This window comes from Bombina bombina, chromosome 1 (genome assembly GCF_027579735.1).
Source record: "Bombina bombina isolate aBomBom1 chromosome 1, aBomBom1.pri, whole genome shotgun sequence".
Classification (NCBI taxonomy): domain Eukaryota; kingdom Metazoa; phylum Chordata; class Amphibia; order Anura; family Bombinatoridae; genus Bombina; species Bombina bombina.
This window is the reverse complement of record NC_069499.1, coordinates 881,646,136-881,665,363: the sequence shown is the minus strand read 5'-3', so window position 1 is coordinate 881,665,363 and position 19,228 is coordinate 881,646,136. Positions and strand designations below refer to the sequence as shown.

The 19,228-nt window shown below is 42.6% G+C and overlaps 1 protein-coding gene across 1 annotated transcript in view; it reads left to right on the top strand.

The window, feature by feature from the left end:
• The window catches only part of FTO (FTO alpha-ketoglutarate dependent dioxygenase), a 568,183-nt gene that overhangs the window by 88,653 nt on the left and 460,302 nt on the right, over positions 1-19,228 (top strand). The window contains 2 exon segments of the mRNA XM_053715751.1: positions 10,842-10,990; positions 12,903-12,970. Coding sequence (XP_053571726.1) covers positions 10,842-10,990; positions 12,903-12,970 — 217 coding nt within the window.

Genomic DNA, 19,228 nt, shown 5'->3' with positions numbered 1-19,228 from the left:
ACGCTTAGCCTATGAGACTGCTGGACAGCAGCCCCCTGAAAGGATTACAGCTCATTCTACTAGAGCTGTGGCTTCCACCTGGGCCTTTAAAAATGAGGCCTCTGTTGAACAGATTTGCAAGGCTGCGACTTGGTCTTCGCTTCACACCTTTTCAAAATTTTACAAATTTGACCCTTTTGCTTCTTCGGAGGCTGTTTTTGGGAGAAAGGTTCTACAGGCAGTGGTTCCTTCCGTTTAAGTTCCTGCCTTGTCCCTCCCATCATCCGTGTACTTTAGCTTTGGTATTGGTATCCCCCAAGTAATGGATGATCCGTGGACTGGATACACTTAACAAGAGAAAACATAATTTATGCTTACCTGATAAATTTATTTCTCTTGTAGTGTATCCAGTCCACGGCCCGCCCTGTCCTTTTAAGGCAGGTCTAAATTTTAATTAAACTACAGTCACCACTGCACCCTATGGTTTCTCCTTTCTCGTCTTGTTTCGGTCGAATGACTGGATATGGCAGTGAGGGGAGGAGCTATATAACAGCTCTGCTGTGGGTGATCCTCTTGCAACTTCCTGTTGGGAAGGAGAATATCCCACAAGTAATGGATGATCCGTGGACTAGATACACTACAAGAGAAATAAATTTATCAGGTAAGCATAAATTATGTTTTTTTGTTTAAAGTTTAACATATTCGTTCTCTTTTAAAGGAGATCTTAAATATTTTAAAGGGTCCAAGTTCCCAGAGTTTCTGATGATAAGCCTTGTAATCATTTAAATTTGTTTTTTAAGATTGTTGTTAATCTTCCTGAGGTTCTTCCTATTCCTGATGCTGTCTCTGACATGATTTCTAGGGAATAGTCTAAGCAAGTTAATTCATTTACTCCTTTTGCATGGTTTAAAAAATTATATCATTTACCTGATTTGTACTTCTTTTTAAAGACCCTTTAGATAGAAAAATAGAGTCTTTTCATACAATTGCCTTTTTACAAGCAGGTATTTCTTCAGGCCAGCTATTTCTATTGCTGAAGAGGCTGTTGTTTCAACTTACTGGTTGTCAAGTCTTTCAGAACAGAATTCTTTCTGCACAAGAAGAAAGTGAAACTAAGTTTGAGGAGGAAGGGGCAAGCAGACAAGCAGTACTACAAAATGAAAGTGAAACTTTATGAGCACAATACTGCACAGCCACAGACAGACAAGTCTTTGGATCTTTTTGTGTGTATGACCTGAGGTTTATCACATTCTTTCCTTGGAGGAAAAAACCTATAATGGCAGCAGGCCGTAAAAGAGACCCAGTTTGGCAATATTTTAATGAAGTTCCTTTACCTATCGCAGACATCCCAACCTGCAAAAACTCATTTCAGGGACCTTGAAACCCTAAATTAGATAGAGACTTATCATTAAAGTAGCTTCCCACTAAAGTCACAAAAAAGTAGCTTTATTGCACAACCACATACAATAAACCTATTTTCCAGTGATTGTTCGCTTGTTGAATGCTCAAATATTTTAGAATACAAAGTTTAATTACGTGCAGTAAAAAAGGTAGCATTTGTGTTTTATTTTATTAAAATCAGTGGGGTCTTTTTGGTTACTGATGCATTCTTTGAGGGTTCTATAACGTCCCAGCAACTAAAGGCATTCCTTAAAGAAACACTTTTCCTGATTTGGGCCACATTGGATCATAGTACTTGGAGTTTCAGGGAGATTGCACTCCATTTGCTGGCATCAGGGAGCCGGTATTACAATCAGGGAGACTCCCTGAACTTCAGGGAAATTTGGGATGTCTATCGGTAAAGCAGGCATGCGTGCAAATTGCAAAGGTAATGACTATTTTTCTCCTTCCTAAGTACAACAGAAAAGTTGTCCAAATATGAATTATATTGATTAACCTATTAAACTGGGGATAAAAAAACTAATATGAAAAGTTGCTATTCTAAAAATCTTCATCTACTTGCATATTAAATTTATACCAGCAAGAATTAGTCTTTATGTAGAAAACTATGATTTAAATCAAGCCTTTCTGACTAGTGATTTAAATCGTGATTTAAATCGTGAATTAAATCAGTTTGATTTAAATCAAATCCACCCTGGCGGGAAATCTAAAGCTTCTAATCATTTTCATTCCTTTTGCCAGAATAAGGAACAAAGAGGATGACTCCTCTGCTCAGAAGCAAGTCACCTATGGCTAAGTTTGGAGACCTAGTGCTAGTCTAAGCAGGGTAAGAAATCTCTCCCTAAATCTGTATGAAGGTGCGGCCCCCGATCCAGAAGTTCTGGTAGGGGGGCAGATTAAGCCTCTTTCAGAAAACTTGCTTGGTTTCAGTCTGTTCCAGATGCCTGGGTTCTGAATATAGTTTCTGAGGGATATCGAATATGATTTAGAACAAAGCCTCTCAGAGGAAGTTTTTTTCTGTCCAGTTTTCCAAGGAATCCTGTAAAAGCTCATGCTTTTTTTCCAGTCTGTCTCAGATCTGGAAGCTATGGGAGTGATTGTTCAACTTCCTTTACAGAAACAGAAGGTGGGATTTTCTTCTTAAATGGAAAGAGTCCACAGCTGCATTCATTACTTTTGGTCAGAACCTGGCCACCAGGAGGAGGCAAAGACACCCCAGCCAAATACTCCTCCCACTCCCCTCATCCCCCAGTCATTCTTTGCCTTTCGTCCCAGGAAGTTGGCAGAGAAGTTTCAGAAATGATTTTGTCTCTTATGGAGGGTAGTACTCTTCAGCATGGGACATGAGTTTTAAGTAATCCTGTCAGTCTTTCAGTGAGGGCTTGGATGAAAGAGTCCGGAGATGCAAGGAGAGTCTTTCTGCGAAACCATCCCGACTCATGTTAACAGCTCAAGCAATCAGCGTTGCCGAACTTCGCTCCGTTGCCTGCTTTCTTCTCTCAAGTCCATGTTGGAGGCGATGCTACTATCCGTCACACTTGAAGGGCCGTGTTCCTGTTCCACGGCATAGATTCTGGTAAGATTGTTTCATTTTACTTCTTCATGAATGTATTGTAATGCAAATGTTTTCCCGAGAGGCTACCACCTTGCTGGTCTAACTATTACATAAAGGTCTCAGTGAGTCTCCTTTAGTATCTTGTAATCAAGGGTTAATATCTCCTGAGGGGGGTTATTGAACAGGGGGGTTTATAATTATGTTTGTTATGTGATTCAACCTGCTTATGTGTGATGGTTACTGGACTCGTGGTTTGGAACATTGAGGCCTTTGGAAGTGACGCGACCTTATGGTTGGGCACACTTTTTTGGACTATATGGTTCACCTTGTGGTCGGGTGTGGTTATGTTCCGTCCTCCATTTCCGCATTCTCAACCGTGTGGCGAAGGAGATATTCTAGTCTGCAGGGGTCTGCTCATAGAAGGTGGTGAGTGCTCCAGCCATTGTGGGTGTCAGGTGATGTTTTTGTTTTATTTTTTTTAGTCCATATTTGCATATCCTCTATCCAGTTATGGAGGATTTTGATGCTGAGACTGTTCAAATTTCATATTCAGTTATGGAGGATTCTGCTACTGAGACTATTTTAGTTTCAGATTCTGTGTCCGGTGAAGAATCCGGATTGGTCTCATTGACACATGTGAACCAGTTCTGTTCTGTATGCCATATAAGAGCGCCTTGTTCCTCGGACTCGGGGAATCAAGGGTCAGCTGAGCCATCCTCCTCTGGGGGTCCCGTCCTCCGAGAGGCAGGTTCCCTACCGCTCCATACTTCTACACATGCGGGTTACCCAATTTACGATCATTCCTCCATGCAGGGCGGCTTGGCCCCCCGGAGGTTGCAGCATGTTTTCGCTACCACGTACTTTTGGCGATTTTTCGTCTGCAAAGTCCAGGCGTTTATGCGCGATTGTGCTAGTGCCTATTGTCCCGGGTCTACCAACTTGGGGAGGGCCTGTGCAGTTCCCTGCGGGTGTAACTGTCCCTGAGTGTTGTGCCTTTTGTTACTGAGTCGCTCGCCTTTGCATCTTACTCAGACATTTTTTTCAGTTATTCAATGACCCTATCCTTCGCGAATACGGGAATTTTCAGACTGCTTCGAATGGTACTCCTCATTAGACATGTGGGGATGATGTAATCACCTGACTGTTCTTTCTTGAGATCCTTCCCAGTTTTTTTGTTGGAAGCTTAGGGCTCTGTGTTGGCTGGTCCTGCGGTAGGCCTGCTTTCTTATTGGGTGTTAACCTACGGGTTGCCTTTTATTTTCTTTTTATCCAATTGGGATGTCTTTTATAGTGTTTATTGGTTTCCTTTGGGAATCTTACACTGGGATCTATACTCTCTGTTACTTCTGCGGAAGTGTTTTTTGAGGACATGTTAGTCCTATGTTTGTCTGTTTTCTATTCTTCCCCTCTGTGGGAGGATTCATGCAACTTGACTGTTAGGACCCGGGTTGCAGGCTGGTCCTGTTGGGTTCGATTCTGTCTTGTGGCTGTTCAGACACGTGGCACCGTTCTGATTGGCTGGTCCAGTCAAGGCGTGGAGTGCTCATGTTTACATCAACTAAGCATCCTAGTGGACCTGTAGGTCAGCGAGGCAGTAGGGGTTGTCTCAGCCCTTATAGCCTTCAATTTGGATGACTGGGTCAGTGGAGTTTCCGCTGCGTCACTTTCTTCTTGTGTCTGGTAATGTCAGACCATAGAGTTCCTCCCCCACGGGGTGGAGAGTTGGAGGGCTTAGCGCCTCCTTACTGCCGAGTGAGCGGTTTGGCCTTTTTCCTTTGAGGCTCTGGGATGTCCTTCTTGGACTTGGTCCTCAGCAGCTAGTAGTTTGAAGGGTAGTTCAGCTGCCTTGCAGCAGATGGTTTGCAGAATGTAACCAGCTGCATCTTTTGCACATTGTGTTTTTACTAGCTGTTTCTCTGAGACCTTTTCGGTCTTCCCCTGTGGTCTCCATGTTAGGTCTCCTTTTAGGGGCCTGGGAGATGTTTGTTCCCTGTTAGGAACACTGGGCATGGTCTCTTTGGGCTTGCTTGGGGTTTGGGGTTGCTTGGGGCTTGAGCGTGCCCCTTTCTCCCTGTGATCATCCGCTTGTACGGAGGTGAAGTGGAGACTAGCCTTTGCTCGAGTGGTTTTACCCTCAAGGTATCCTCTTGCCTTTTTGTCCTGAGGCTGTTGGAGAGTCTAGAGGCTCTAGTGTCGTTGTACAACTTTTACCGCCTTAGCTCCTTTGGAGAGTGTGACTTTGGCAAGAGGTGGTCTCTTCCTTAGGTTGGGACTTGCAAGTTTTTCTCGTTATCCGGGTTGCTCTGGATATTACATCATTGCCCCCTGTGATCTGGGTTGCTATATCAGATAGGGTGTTAAGTTTTCAGGTATTGTTTGTTTAAACAATTGGAGGCTCGGACCAGTCCCTTGGCCTGTCATTGCTGAGTCTCACTCAGCATTTTCCGTTGTGGATCCCGTTGTGGGTTATTACCGGATTTTTAGGCTCCAGGTGCTGATTCGGGGTTCCCCTGTTTACTGGGAACTTGGGCTATGTCCTTTTACTCGGATTCCTTGATCTGGTCTTGGTTGGCTAGGTTTTACGCCATTAGGCTTGTTTTGTCAGGTTTTCTGAGTACCGTTGCTCTTTGAGCTTGTTTTGCACCTTAGGTGGTTCCCTTGGTTAGCTTGCTGTAGTGTCCATTGTATTCACTGCTTTGCAGATCAATGGACTTGCAGTGTCCCTACTGCTACTCTTGCACATTGATTGCGCGTTAACAGGCTAGTTTTTTGGGATCTCCTTCCAACAGGGTTTTTGCATTGGGGGTTGATCTCTCCTTTAGCATGTGTCTTCGTGCCTTGTGGTAGATGTGGTCCTTTCTTAGGGCTTCTCCTGGATTCAGGAGATGGGAACTGTTTCCCTAGCAGAGAGGGATATTCTCTCTGGAGTGTTACGTTCCATATGGAGTCTTGCTGGCTCTGTGTCGAGACTGGTTGGACCTTTTTGCTAGATCCTTTGGATCTACAGTCCTGTTGTCTGTTCTAGGGAGTTGGGTTGTACCCATGCTCTGTTGGACTGTCTGTGGCCATTCTTCCGCTTGGCTTTTGAGCTGGTTTTGTGGTTCTTCTGTTCCCCTGTTCAGACCTGTCGTTGCTGGGGCTGACCCAGCTGGGAGTGGGTTCTGAGAGACGTCTGAGGAGTCTGGTTGTACCCGTGCTCTGTTAACTTGGCTATGGCCATTCTACCTCCCGTCTTTGGGCTGGTTTTGGGGTTCTTCTGTTCCCCTGTTCAGACCTGCTGTTGCTGGGGCTGCCCCGGTTGGGAGTGGGTTCTGAGAGACGTTGTCTTCGCCAGAATCTAGGTGGGCATTGTAGCTAGTTCCATAGGCTTACAGGCTGTGGATCTAGGATTGCTCCACCACGGGTTCTGGGTATAACCTCTCTCTCTTGGGCTTCCCCCTTTTCTTTGAAAGACCTGTGGGTAGGTCTGGCGGCCTGGATTACCTAAAGTGGACCCTCTGTCTGGAGCTGCCTTTTGCAATCTGTTCTTTTGCTGGCCGCTTTCACTTCTCAGCAAGCATTCTCTGTGTCATCTTGATGATGGCGGCATGTTCTTGACTCAGGGTTTTCGTCTGGGTTCGTTACACACTTTTTTTTGTAGCAGAAGACTTCAGTATTCTTAGCTTGGACGATGTGCGGACTCAGTCTTCTGTTGTCTTTTGGTGCTCTTGCACAACGTTTGAGAGAACGGTTCTCAGTTACTATGCCCGGTCCTATACCTCCGGTTTCTCCTGGTCTAGGCGTAGTCCCCCCTTGTCGGTCGGGACCCATTTCGGCCTTGTGAGCTGGGCTTGCTCTGGGGGGTTTCCTTTTACGGATTTTGTGACCTTTCGTTTTCTTCCTTCGGTTCTTCCTGGCCCTATCCCTTTGGGTATTTGGGCTGGTGTTCCCTTCTTTAGTGAGGGGTGAGTGGTGAGGGACCGACTGTTGGGAGACAGTGTCTCCTGGAGGCCTGCTGGCTCAGTTGAGACCGCTTGGCGGTCTCTAGCTAGGCTCTGGACTACCTGCGGGTCAGTGTCCTCTGGGCTTTTCCTTTCAAAGTTTTCTCGGCTCCGGACGAAGCTGGGGTTTTTATGGGCAGTGGTTCCAAGCTTGGTGCCCTCAGAATGGGCCGCCTATTGCACTCTCCTGTCTTGGCATTCAGTGTCCTCTAGAACTTGGGTATTGTTTTCACAAAAGTAATGAATGTAGCTGTGGAGTCTTTCCATTTAAGAAGAAAAACATAAATTATGCTTACCTGATAATTTACTTTTCTTCTGATGGAAAGAGTCCACAGCTCCCCACCCGTACTTTTTTTGTGGGGCGTCCTTATTTATTCTTCTGGCACATTTCACTCTGATATTTCTTCTACTGTTCCTTGTTCCTCGGCAGAATGACTGGGGGATGAGGGGAGTGGGAGGAGTATTTGAGCCATTGGCTGGGGTGTTTTTGCCTCCTCCTGGTGGCCAGGTTCTGAATTCCCAAAAGTAATGAATGCAGCTGTGGACTCTTTCCATCAGAAGAAAAGGAAATTATCAGGTAAGCAAAATTTATGTTTTTATTCAAATTTCTACATTGTTCCGAAGATGGAAGGAACTTTCAGGCTAGTTTTGGATTTGAAAACTCTGATTTCATCTTTCAAAATGGAAACTATTCAGACTATTCTGCCTTTCAATCAGCAAGGTCAGTTTATTTCCACAATATATTTAAAGGATGCTTACCTTCATGTTCCAATTCACAGAAATTATTTCCAGTTTCTGAGGTTTTCCTTTCTGGACAAGCATTTTCAGTTTGTTGTACTTCGATTTGGTCTGAATACAGTTCCAAGAATTTTCACAAAGGTTCTGGGGGCACTTTTGTCTGTGATCAGAACTCAGGGTATTGTAGTGTTTCCATACCTGGACAACATCTTGTTTCAATCTCCATCTTTTTCTTTAGCAGAATCTCACACCAACTGACTTTTGTTGTTTCTTCAATACATGGTTGAAGGATCAATTTTCCAAAAAAAATTTGATTCCTCAAACAAAGGTAACTTTTTTTGGAATGTGAGATACATTAAGTCTCCATGAATCTTTCTCTAACATAGCAGAGAAGGTTAAAATCGGTGCCAGCTTGTCTGAACCTTCAGTCTCTCTCTTTACCCATGTTTGCTCCTTGTATAGAAGTTCTAGGTCTTATAATTGCAGCTTCAGATGGAATTCCATTTGCTTGTTTTCACATGAGGCCTCTTCAGCTTTGTATGCTTTCTTAGTGGTGCAGAGCCTATACTCAAAGATTTTTTGGATCCCAATACAAGTCAGTCTCTGACTTTGTGGCTAGATCATCAGTTTATTATTCATGGGGCTTCTTTTGCTTGTCCTACCTGGACTGTGATTACTACAGATGCAAGTCTCTTAGGTTGGGTAGCTGTTATCGGGTTATTGAGAGCACAGGGAGTTGGGAAACCTCAGGAGGTGAGGTTACATATAAATGTTCTAGAGCTCCATGCAATTTCCAGGGCTCTTCATGCTTGGCCTCTTCTGAAAATAGAATCTCATCTCCTTTTTCTGTCAGACAATGTCACAGCAGTGGCTTATTTCAACCATCAGAGGGGAACTCACTGCTTCCTAGCCATGAGGGAGGTCTCTCAAATTCTCTCATGGGCAGAAATCCATTTTTGTCTAGCCTCTGCAACTCATATTCCAGAGGTGAACAACTGGGAAGTAGACTTTCTCAGTCATCAATCTCTACATCCAGGGCAGTGGTCTCTTCAACAGGATGTGTTCAGATTGTGGATATTTGAGATCTCCCAGAGATAGAGCTGATGGTGTCTTCTTTGGAACACAAACTTCCTAGGTACTTTGCAAGGTCTATTGATCCTCAAGCATAGTTTGCAGAGGCTCTAGTAGCTCATTGGTCATTTCAGCTTACTTATCTGTTTCCTGCTTTTATTTCCAAGATAAGCCTAGAGAAATCTTCAGTAATCCTGATTGCCCTAGCTTGGTCTCACAGGATTTGGTATGCAGATCAGGTTCAGATGTCCAGCTGTTTTCCTTGGCGTCTACCTCTCTGGTCAGACCTTCTGTCTTAAGGTCCATTTTTCCATCCGGATCTCAAGTCTCTGAACCTGATGGCATGGAAATTAAACATTTAGTCCTTAAACATTGGGGTTTCTCTGATTATGTGATTGAAACATTAATTCAGGCTTCTACGCCAGTAACTAGGAGAATCTATCATTGTCTGAAAGGCCTTTATTTCTTGGTGTGTCACACATGGTTTTTCCTGGCATTCTTTTAGAATTTCTAGGATTTTGCAGTTCTTACAGGATGGTCTGGATAAGGGCTTATCTGTCAGTTCTCTAAAGGGGCAGATTTCTGCTCTTTCAGTTTTTGTTCCATAGGAAGATTGGTTTTGTTCAGGCTCTGGTCTGTATTAAACCTGAAATCAAGCCAATTTCTCCTCCATGGAATATTAACTTGGTGTTGACGGTTTTGCAGGCTCCTTCATTTGAACCGATGCATAAGGTTTGCATTAATGGCAAATTCCGAAAACAGACATTTTAGTTACTGGCACAAGTAGGTTTTCCAGGCCACTAGCCCAAATACATTTTAAAACCATTAAATAGGGGACAAACTGTGTGCTTGCTCTTCTCTTAAGTATACTTACTTGTGAATGATCCTGCCACTATCATACTACCTAGGAATTATATCTTCTGATGCCTAAAACTGTGAACTAGTTCACTTCCTTGTTAGCACTGTCCAACAAGCAGCATTCACTTTTTTGAAGTTTATTATTTTCAGCAATATCTGGTCCTCGAGGAAGTATTACTGTTTACGTTGCTGGTACACCATAAATCTTTGTAATTGCCCTGTAAGCTACCAAGACTCTTGATACCACCCTGTTTCAGACTCACAGTCTAGTTAGAGGAAATATTTTACATTATTATACTAATTGTATAACGTACTCAAACAATTGCAATTACATGATACGCTACGTTTTTTAAATAATGTGTGATCTTTCTTTTTTATAGTCCGTGAGGAAAGATCACTGACTATTTATCAGACTCCTCTTTTTCATATAATTTTTATCAGATTTAATTGTAAATGCTGTCTTTTTTTGTAGTTGTGTAAACTATATTTTTCAGTTGGCTTCTTATCTGTTCTACAGATCTTGTATATTCTATAAGATAGATAAGTATGGGGTTTGTCTTCTGCTCCCTATACGTTCTTGTTTTTGTACTCTACCTTTTTGCTTCAGAGTAATTCAACTCTACATCCTGGTATTTTTGGTTATATTTCAAGATTTGGAAACACTTTGCTTATGTTCTTGCAATGCAGTTCTTGATGCATTTTATTTTGTTCTTCACAAAAATAAAAGACAACGCTTCCAAGACTTCTTTAGTCAACTGGATTTGCTCTGCCAGTCTTCTCACCTTGGATTTTAAGAAGAAATCCTTATATTACTTTAGGTTAGTGTCGTAAACACAAATTTATTATACTAAAGACTAAATTTACCTGCAGTTTTCATAAAGGCAGAAGCCATTCAAATTGTGCACGTGGAATAACCGATACATTGGTCAACTATGTTATAATCTAAGCATAATAAGTGGATACAACTACACTTTACCATACTCCAAGATGTAATGAAAGCAACAAAATATTACTGTATCTTCTAGAGACATATGGGATTTATCTGAGGAGGCCACCTCATTATCTGGTCCCTCAGTATCTACATTCCCATAGCTAGCTTATTTTGTAAATACTTATTAGATAGTAACCAACCATATAACTATAAAGGCCTTTGCCTTTTCATCTTATTATTCCTTTACACATTTTCTAGTAGTGAATCAAGGTGAATTGTTTTAGTGGAAGCAACTCATGTTTACCCATAAACCTTTTGTCTCTTTCAGACAGAGATGAAGAACATGCAGAAGACCAAGACCCCTCCACTTGGAATGTAGCCCTGAAGATAGCCTGGGACATTGAAACTCCTGGCCTTTCCCTGTCGTTAAATTCAGGGGATTGCTATTTCATGCTGGGTAACATTAATATCACTTTCTTTGAATACCTTTTATAAGCGTGTACTGAAAAAGACACTGGCATCTTAAAACAGTATAAATCTGGCATGTTTTGGTACTTGAAACATATCTCCTACCTCTCAAAAATAAAATCACTTCACACAAATTTAGATTCCTCATAAAGAACTATCAAGGTGGTCTTAGGACCAGTGAACAGTATCTACAGTTTTCTCCCCAGGAGCTTTTTAATAGACTGATTTTACTGACCACCCGGCTAAAATGTTAGCCAATTTTAAGCTAAAATTAGCTAATATTAAAATGTTTCAAAGTTTATTGCACAAATTTTAATTAAATAAATTTATGTTAAGCTATGCAATTAATTTGTGCTATGGATAGCAGAAAATTATATAATTTTAGAAAGTGTTAAGGTAGGATTTTTTTTTCTTTTTTTATTGAGATGAACATTAAAGTACCAAAATCCTTTATAAATAAATAAAATGTGCTTTAGTGCTGTCCTATATGGTATGGTTTTTTATTTACTAAGTAAAAAAATAGCATAAAAACCAACAATAATGGATTTTCTAATCTTCTGGTGATAGTCTTTTTATATTTCAATTTAAACCATATCTGCTGCTGATAAGGTTTTATATAATATGAGCACGTTGAAAATATAATACAATTGCAACTTACAGTATTGTTTCCATTATTGTCGAAAAAAATAAAGTTTACAATAAATATTTTAATACTTATTGTAAACTTTATTTCTTTCGACAGAAAACTGAAACAAAAAAATGAAAATTAAACTTTCATGATTCAGCTAGAACATGTCATTTAAAAGCACTTTCCAGTTTACTTCTATTCTTAAGTTTGCTTTACTTTCTTGATATCCTTTGTTAAAGAGCATACCTAGGTTGGGTAGTCACAGGAGCAGCAATGCACTACTGGGAGCTAGTTGGTGATTGGTGGCTGAACAAATATGTCTCTTATCATTGACTAACCGTATGTGTTCAGCTACCTCCCAGTAGTGCATAGCTGCTCCTTAGCCCATATATTTTTACTCTTCAAGAAAGGATACCAAGAGAATAAAAAAAATTGATAAAAGAAGTAAAACAGAAGATTGTTTAAAATTGCATTTTTCTATATCAATCATGACACTTTTCTTGACTTTTACTTGACTTTACTGTCCACTGAACTTTTAGACGCAGGTGTAACTTTTATAAAACATTGTATAAAAGTGTGCAAATCTTATTCTCTTTGTGTTGCAGCCTCCTCACTAAGCTCAGCAGTTCCGGTCGCCCGTGGCACAGCTCTCTTTTTTAATGAGGTGACGTTTCCATCTCTAAACCAATAGCCGTGCTAGCCATATGTCACTGTTCTGTATGCTAGCTTGGCTATTGGCTTGGAAGTGGAAATGTCACCTCAGAGCGCTGTGCTGTGGGCAGTTGGAGCTGCTGAGTTTAGCGAGCAGGCCGCAACACAGAAAGGATAAGTTTAGCACGTTTTTTTGCAAAGTGATCACTGAAAGTCCTATTTCTTTCCTAAGATACAGTGAGTCCACGGCTTCATCAATTACTGTTGGGAATACTACTCCTGGCCAGCAGGAGGAGGCAAAGAGTACCACAGTCAAACTGTTAAGTATCACTTCTCTTCCCACATCCCCCAGTCATTCTCTTTGCCTTAGGTGCAAGGAGGAGGTGAAGTTTTTGGTGTCTGAGAGATTGGATTTATTTCACTTCAATCAAGATTTTTGAAAGCCAGAGTAGGTTTGCACTGATCTTTCCTTGCAAGATTGGGTATAGCCGTACTCCACGTTAGTCTCTTCAGTAGGGCAGTGGTGGATTTAAAGCAGTTAGGAACTTGCAAGCTGGGCCTTGCTGTGTTTTCCTAACATTGTTGCTGCCCATGGTATAGAAAGTCCAAGTAGGTTTACTATGTTCTTTCTTCTCTCTACAGGTCTCTGTGAGGAGTGGCATCTTCTCATATCATGTAGGCTGTCCTCCTGCCGAACGGCCAGACTGCAAGTAAGTGCCTTTTCGTCTTCTCGGTGGGAGACTGGCACTATAAGGGTTAAGGAGCCTTCTCTGCAACATTAGGTGGGACTGATATATCCTTTAGTAGGATATTTTTGGCAGGATGCAGGCACTTTATGGTGACAGGAGACTAGGGGTTAATAGGGATCCCCTGATTGTTGGGCTCATGTGTTTAAAGGCATAAGGGGTTAACGGTTCCTCTGATTTACTGTTAATCTTTGCTGGGCACATGTGTATGTTTAGAGTCACCTAAATGGTGAACGGTACCGCTAAATTATTGTTACCCTTTGTTGGGCTCATGTGTATGTTTTAGGGGCACCTTAAGGGTTAATGATTCTTCTATATTACTATTCTTCTTTTATGTGGTGTGTTGGTTTCACAGTATTAAGATTTGTTTGCGCACTATGTATTTTTCTGCGCAGCTCGTTGGCGTTTTTCTAGCGGAGTGCTCTGTCTTGTACATTAAGGGCAGCCTCAGGGTCAGCGAAATTGTATTTTCTGGGGCTTGTTTCATATGGTAAATGAAGCGCGATGTTAGAAAATTGTTGCGCGCTTCATTTCCATGCTGTTGCCGTTTCCCGCTTCCTTCTTCTTTGAGAAGGAGCTGAGTCGCCATTTCTGTACTTTGCCTGGTCTGGTCATGTGACTCCGCCTCTCAGTCTTTTCCGGCTGGGAACAGGCTTTCCCAGCTTTTTTATTCAGCGCACTGCTAAATTAAAATTCTATACAATTCAGTCTATTGTAGATGTAATTTGTTCCATCTAAGGAGAAGGTTATAGTATATGGGGAGCGTTTATTACATTATATGTGCTCTTAACAAATTATGTGCACAACCATCTCTGCCTATACTGTTTGTTTAAGTGACAGTTCTGTTATATATTAAAATCTTAAATTTAAATTTATTTGAATTTATTTTTGCCTCTCAAGTTTTTCACTATAAAAATATTTACAAACATTAGAAAAATATTACAACAATTTTAAACTAATTACACCTACTCTAAGCCCCCTAATAAAATAACAAAGACCCCCAAAATAAAAAATGCCCTACCCTATTCTAAATTAAAAAAAAATCAAAGCTCTTTTACCTTACCAGCCCTGAAAAGGGCCATTTGCGGGGCATGCCCCAAATAATTCAGCTCTTTTGCCTGTAAAAAAAAAACATACAATACCCCCCCCCCAACATTACAACCCACCACCCACATACCCCTAATCTAACCCAAACCCCCCTTAAATAAACCTAACACTAAGCCCCTGAAGATCTTCCTACCTTATCTTCACCATGCCAGGTTCACCGATCCGTCCTCGGAAGTCTTGATCCAAGCCACCGAAGTGTTGATCCAAGCCCAAGCGGGGGGCTGAAGAGTGACGTCCATCCTCCGGCTGAAGTCTTGATCCAAGCGGGCAGAAGAGGACATCCGGACCGGCAAAAATCTTCTTCCAAGCCGCATCTTCTATGTTCTTCAATCCGATGACGACCGGCTGATCTTCAAGACCTCCAGCGCGGATCCATCCATCTTCACCGACGACTTCCCGACGAATGACGGTTCCTTTAAGGGACGTCATCCAAGATGGCGTCCCTCGAATTCCGATTGGCTGATAGGATTCTATCAGCCAATAGGAATTAAGGTAGGAAAATTCTGATTGGCTGATGGAATCAGCCAATCAGATTCAAGTTCAATCCGATTGGCTGATCCAATCAGCCAATCAGATTGAGATCGCATTCTATTGGCTGGTTTTGACGGCTACCGCCCAACTCTAAATCTAGCCGTAAGATTGTTTTGCAAATATGCAATTATGTGTGTTTGGTTTCGCTGGATCTCTTGAGATAGAGATGCCATGCTGCTTCTGAGCCCAATGTCTCCCAGGATGATGCTGTTTAGACAATGTCACAGTTTTTCTCCTTTCACGTCCCAAGCCTCTATCTATTCTGCACAGGTATATTCTGCAGTATCTTTGGCATTATCTGCTTTTGCTATACTTAAGGGAAGTCACAAGAGAAAATTTAGAGATTCAGATAGTAAGGTTTCTGTACGTCAGTAGACTCTGAGTGTGAAATCTCAGATTCGGACATGATAATTCCTTCATCTGATGCTGAAGTAGTATCCTTCAGATTTAAGTTTGAACATCCTCGTGTATGGTTAAAGGAGGTTTCTCTTGCAAGGTGTATCCAGTCCACGGATTCATCCTTTACTTGTGGGATATTCTCATTCCCTATAGGAAGTGGCAAAGAGAGCACACAGCAGAGCTGTCCATATAGCTCCCCCTCTAGCTCCACCCCCCAGTCATTCTCTTTGCCGGCTCTAAGCACTAGGGTCTCTCTACGGGAGGGTAAAGTGAATGTGGTGTTAGATTTGTAGTTTTATATCTTCAATCAAGAGTTTGTTATTTTTAAATGGTACCGGTTTGTACTATTTACTCTCTAGCAGAAATGTGATGAAGAATTCTGCTGAGAGGAAAATGATTTTAGCATGTTGTAACTAAAATCCACTGCTGTTCCCACACGGGACTGAGGAGTACCAGAAAACTTCAGTTGGGGGGAACAGTTTGCAGGCTTGACTGCAATGAGGTATGTTCAGTCATTTATTTCTAGACAAGACTGAGATAATGCTAGAAGACTGACAAGATCCCCATGTGGGGAGGGTAAGCTATGTTCTCAGACTTAGTATAGAATTGAATGCTTACATGACAGGGCTAAATAGGCTGGTTGACATTAATGCAGGGCAATCAATTATTTATTTAAGAAATACTCGTAGGAGACACCTTTTTAAGCACTTTGGAGTGTTTTACTGGGGTTATTATCCATATGGCATAACTTTTGTCACTTCGAAGTGATTTTTGTCGGCCTCACAACTCCGGAGTGGAGGGGGAGGGGCCTAATTCTGCGCCTCATATGCGCAGTTAGAATTGAAAGACTGTTTCATGCTGCTAATTGAGGGCCTAGAAGAAGCTTTATTTCCCCAAAACTGATCCCTAAGGGCAGGTAGGGCCACAGCAGTAAGCTGTGGCAAGGTGCTGTAGTTAATTAACCGGTTGTTGGCTTTAGGCTGCTCCGGTTTGGGCATTAAGGGGTTAATCGTTCTGAAACTTGCTGTGCAATCATATTAAAGCCTTAGGTACATACTGTGAAAATTTCAAAAGGATTGGTGCATTTTTCACTGTTTTGTAAAATTGTGTGCTCCTTTTATTTCTTAAAGGCACAGTATCGTTTTTTCAAATTGTGTTTTTTATTTGATTAAAGTGTTTTCCAATCCTGCTTGTGTATGCTACTAGTCTGTTAAACATGTCTTACACTAAGGAAAATCCTTGTTCAATGTGTTTAGAAGCCATGGTGGAACCCCCTCTCAGAATGTGTCCCAATTACACTAATATGTCTATACACTTTAAAGATCATATTGTTGCACTTAAAAGTGTGGTCATATATGATTCTCAGACTGAAGGTAATGAGGATAGTCCGCCTACCTCTCCCCATGTGTCACAACCAGTTACGCCCACTCAAGCGATGCCTAGTACCTCTAGTGCGTCTGCCCCTATTACATTGCAACAACTAGCAACAGTCATGGATAATTCCCTTGCGGCCTTTCTATCCAAACTGCCAGTTTTTCCTGCAAAGCGCGATAGCTCTGTTTTAAGAACAGATTATGAGCAGTCTGAAGCTTTGGTAGCCTTATCTGATGTACCATCACAACACTCCGAAGTGAGGGTGAGGGATTTGATGTCTGAGGGAGAAATTTCCGACTCAGGAAAGGTTTCTCATCAGGCAGAGTCAGATTCATTAGCGTTTAAATTTAAACTGGAACACCACCGCATATTACTCAGGGAAGTATTAGCCACTCTGGATGATTGTGATCCTATGGTGGTCCCAGTGAAATTGTTTAAAATGGACAAGTACCTAGAGGTCCCTGTATACACTGATGCGTTTCCGATCCCTAAAATGGTTGCGGATATTGTTACTAGGGAGTGGGATAGACCAGGTGTCCCTTTTGTTCCCCCCCCCCCCTATTTTTAAGAAAATGTTCCCCATAACTGACCCCAGGCGGGACTCGTGGCAGACGGTCCCTAAGGTAGAGAGGGCTGTTTCTTCACTTGCTAAGCGCACAACCATACCAATTGAAGACAGTTGTGCTTTTAAAGATCCTATGGATAAAAAATTAGAAGGTTTACTTAAGAAAATTTTTGTTCAACAAGGTTTCCTTCTCCAACCTATTGCCTGCATTATTCCTGTAACTACTGCAGCGGCTTTCTGGTTTGAGGCGCTGGAGGAGTCGCTCCAGAAGGAGACCTCATATGACGAAATTATGGATAGAATTAAGGCTCTAAAGCTAGCTAATTCTTTTATCACAGACGCCGCCTTGAAATTAGCTAAGTTGGCGGCAAAAAATTCAGGTTTCGCCATTATGGCGCGCATAGCGCTTTGGCTCAAGTCATGGTCGGCCGATGTGTCGTCAAAATCCAAATGATTAAATATCCCTTTCAAGGGAAAGACCCTTTTCGGCCAGAATTGAAAGAGATTATTTCAGAAATCACCGGGGGAAAGGACCATGCTCTCCCTCAGGACAAGCCCTTTAAGGCTAGAAACAAAGCTAATTTTCGTTCCTTTCGTAACTTCAGGAGCGGTCCGGCTTCAGCCTCTACAGCTGAAAAGCAAGAGGGTAACGCTTCACAGCCCAGGACAACCTGGAAGCCTTACCAGGGCTGGAACAAGGGTAAGCAGGCCAAAAAGCCTGCAGCTGCTACCAAGACAGCATGAAGGGGTAGCCCCCGATCCGGGACCGGATCTAGTAGGGGGCAGACTCTCTCTCTTCGCTCAGGCTTGGGCAAGAGATGTTCACGATCCCTGGGCATTAGAGATTGTTTCCCAGGGATATCTTTTAGAATTCAAGGACTCCCCTCCAAGGGGAAGGTTCCACATTTTTCGTCTGTCTACAGACCAGACAAAGAAAGAGGCGTTCTTACGCTGTGTAGAACATCTACATACGATGGGAGTGATATACCCAGTTCCAATTGCAGAACAAGGGCTGGGTTTTTACTCAAACCTGTTTGTGGTTCCCAAAAAAAGAAGGAACTTTCAGACCAATCCTGGATCTAAAAATTCTAAACAGATTCCTCAGAGTCCCATCATTCAAGATGGAGACCATTCAGACAATCTTACCTATGATCCAGGGAGGTCAATATATGACTACCGTAGATCTAAAGGATGCGTACCTGCATATCCCTATCCACAAAGATAATCACCAGTTCCTCAGGTTCGCTTTCCTAGACAAGCATTATCAGTTTGTGGCTCTTCCATTCGGTTTAGCCACTGCTCCCAGAATTTTCACAAAGGTGCTAGGGTCCCTTCTGGCGGTTCTAAGACCGCGGGGCATAGCAGTGGCGCCTTATTTGGATGACATCTTAATTCAGGCGCCGTCCTTTCACAGAGCCAAGGCTCACACGAAGATTGTATTGGCCTTTCTGAGGTCTCACGGGTGGAAGGTGAACGTCAAAAAGAGTTCTCTGTGTCCACTCACAAGGGTTCCCTTCCTAGGAACACTAATAGATTCAGTAGAAATGAAAATATTTCTGACGGAGGTCAGAAAGTAGAAACCTTTAACTACTTGCCGAGTTCTTCATTCCATTCCTCGGCCATCTGTAGCTCAGTGCACGGAGGCAATCGGATTAATGGTACCGGCAATGGACATAGTCCCTTTTGCTCGGATACACCTCAGACCACTGCAACTATGCATGCTCAAACAGTGGAATGGGGATTATGCAGATTTGTCTCCTCAAATTCAGTTGGACCAGGAGACCAGAGATTCTCTTCTCTGGTGGTTGTCTCAGGACCATCTGTCTCAGGGAATATGTTTCCGCAGGCCAGAGTGGGTCATTGTAACGACCGACGCCAGTCTGGGGTGCGGTCTCGGACTCCCTGAAAGCTCAGGGCTTATGGTCTCGGGAAGAAACGCTTCTCCCGATAAACATTCTGGAACTGAGGGCGATATTCAATGCTCTTCAGGCATGGCCTCAACTAGCTGCGGCCAAATTCATCAGATTTGAGTCGGACAACATCACGACTGTAGTTTACGTCAATCATCAGGGGGGAACAAAGAGTTCCCTAACGATGATGGAAGTAACCAAAATAATCAGGTGGGCGGAGGATCAGTCCTGCCATCTCTCAGCAATTCACATCCCAGGAGTAGGCAACTGGGAGGCGGATTTTCTAAGTCGTCAGACTTTTCACCCGGGGGAGTGGGAACTCCACCCAGAGGTATT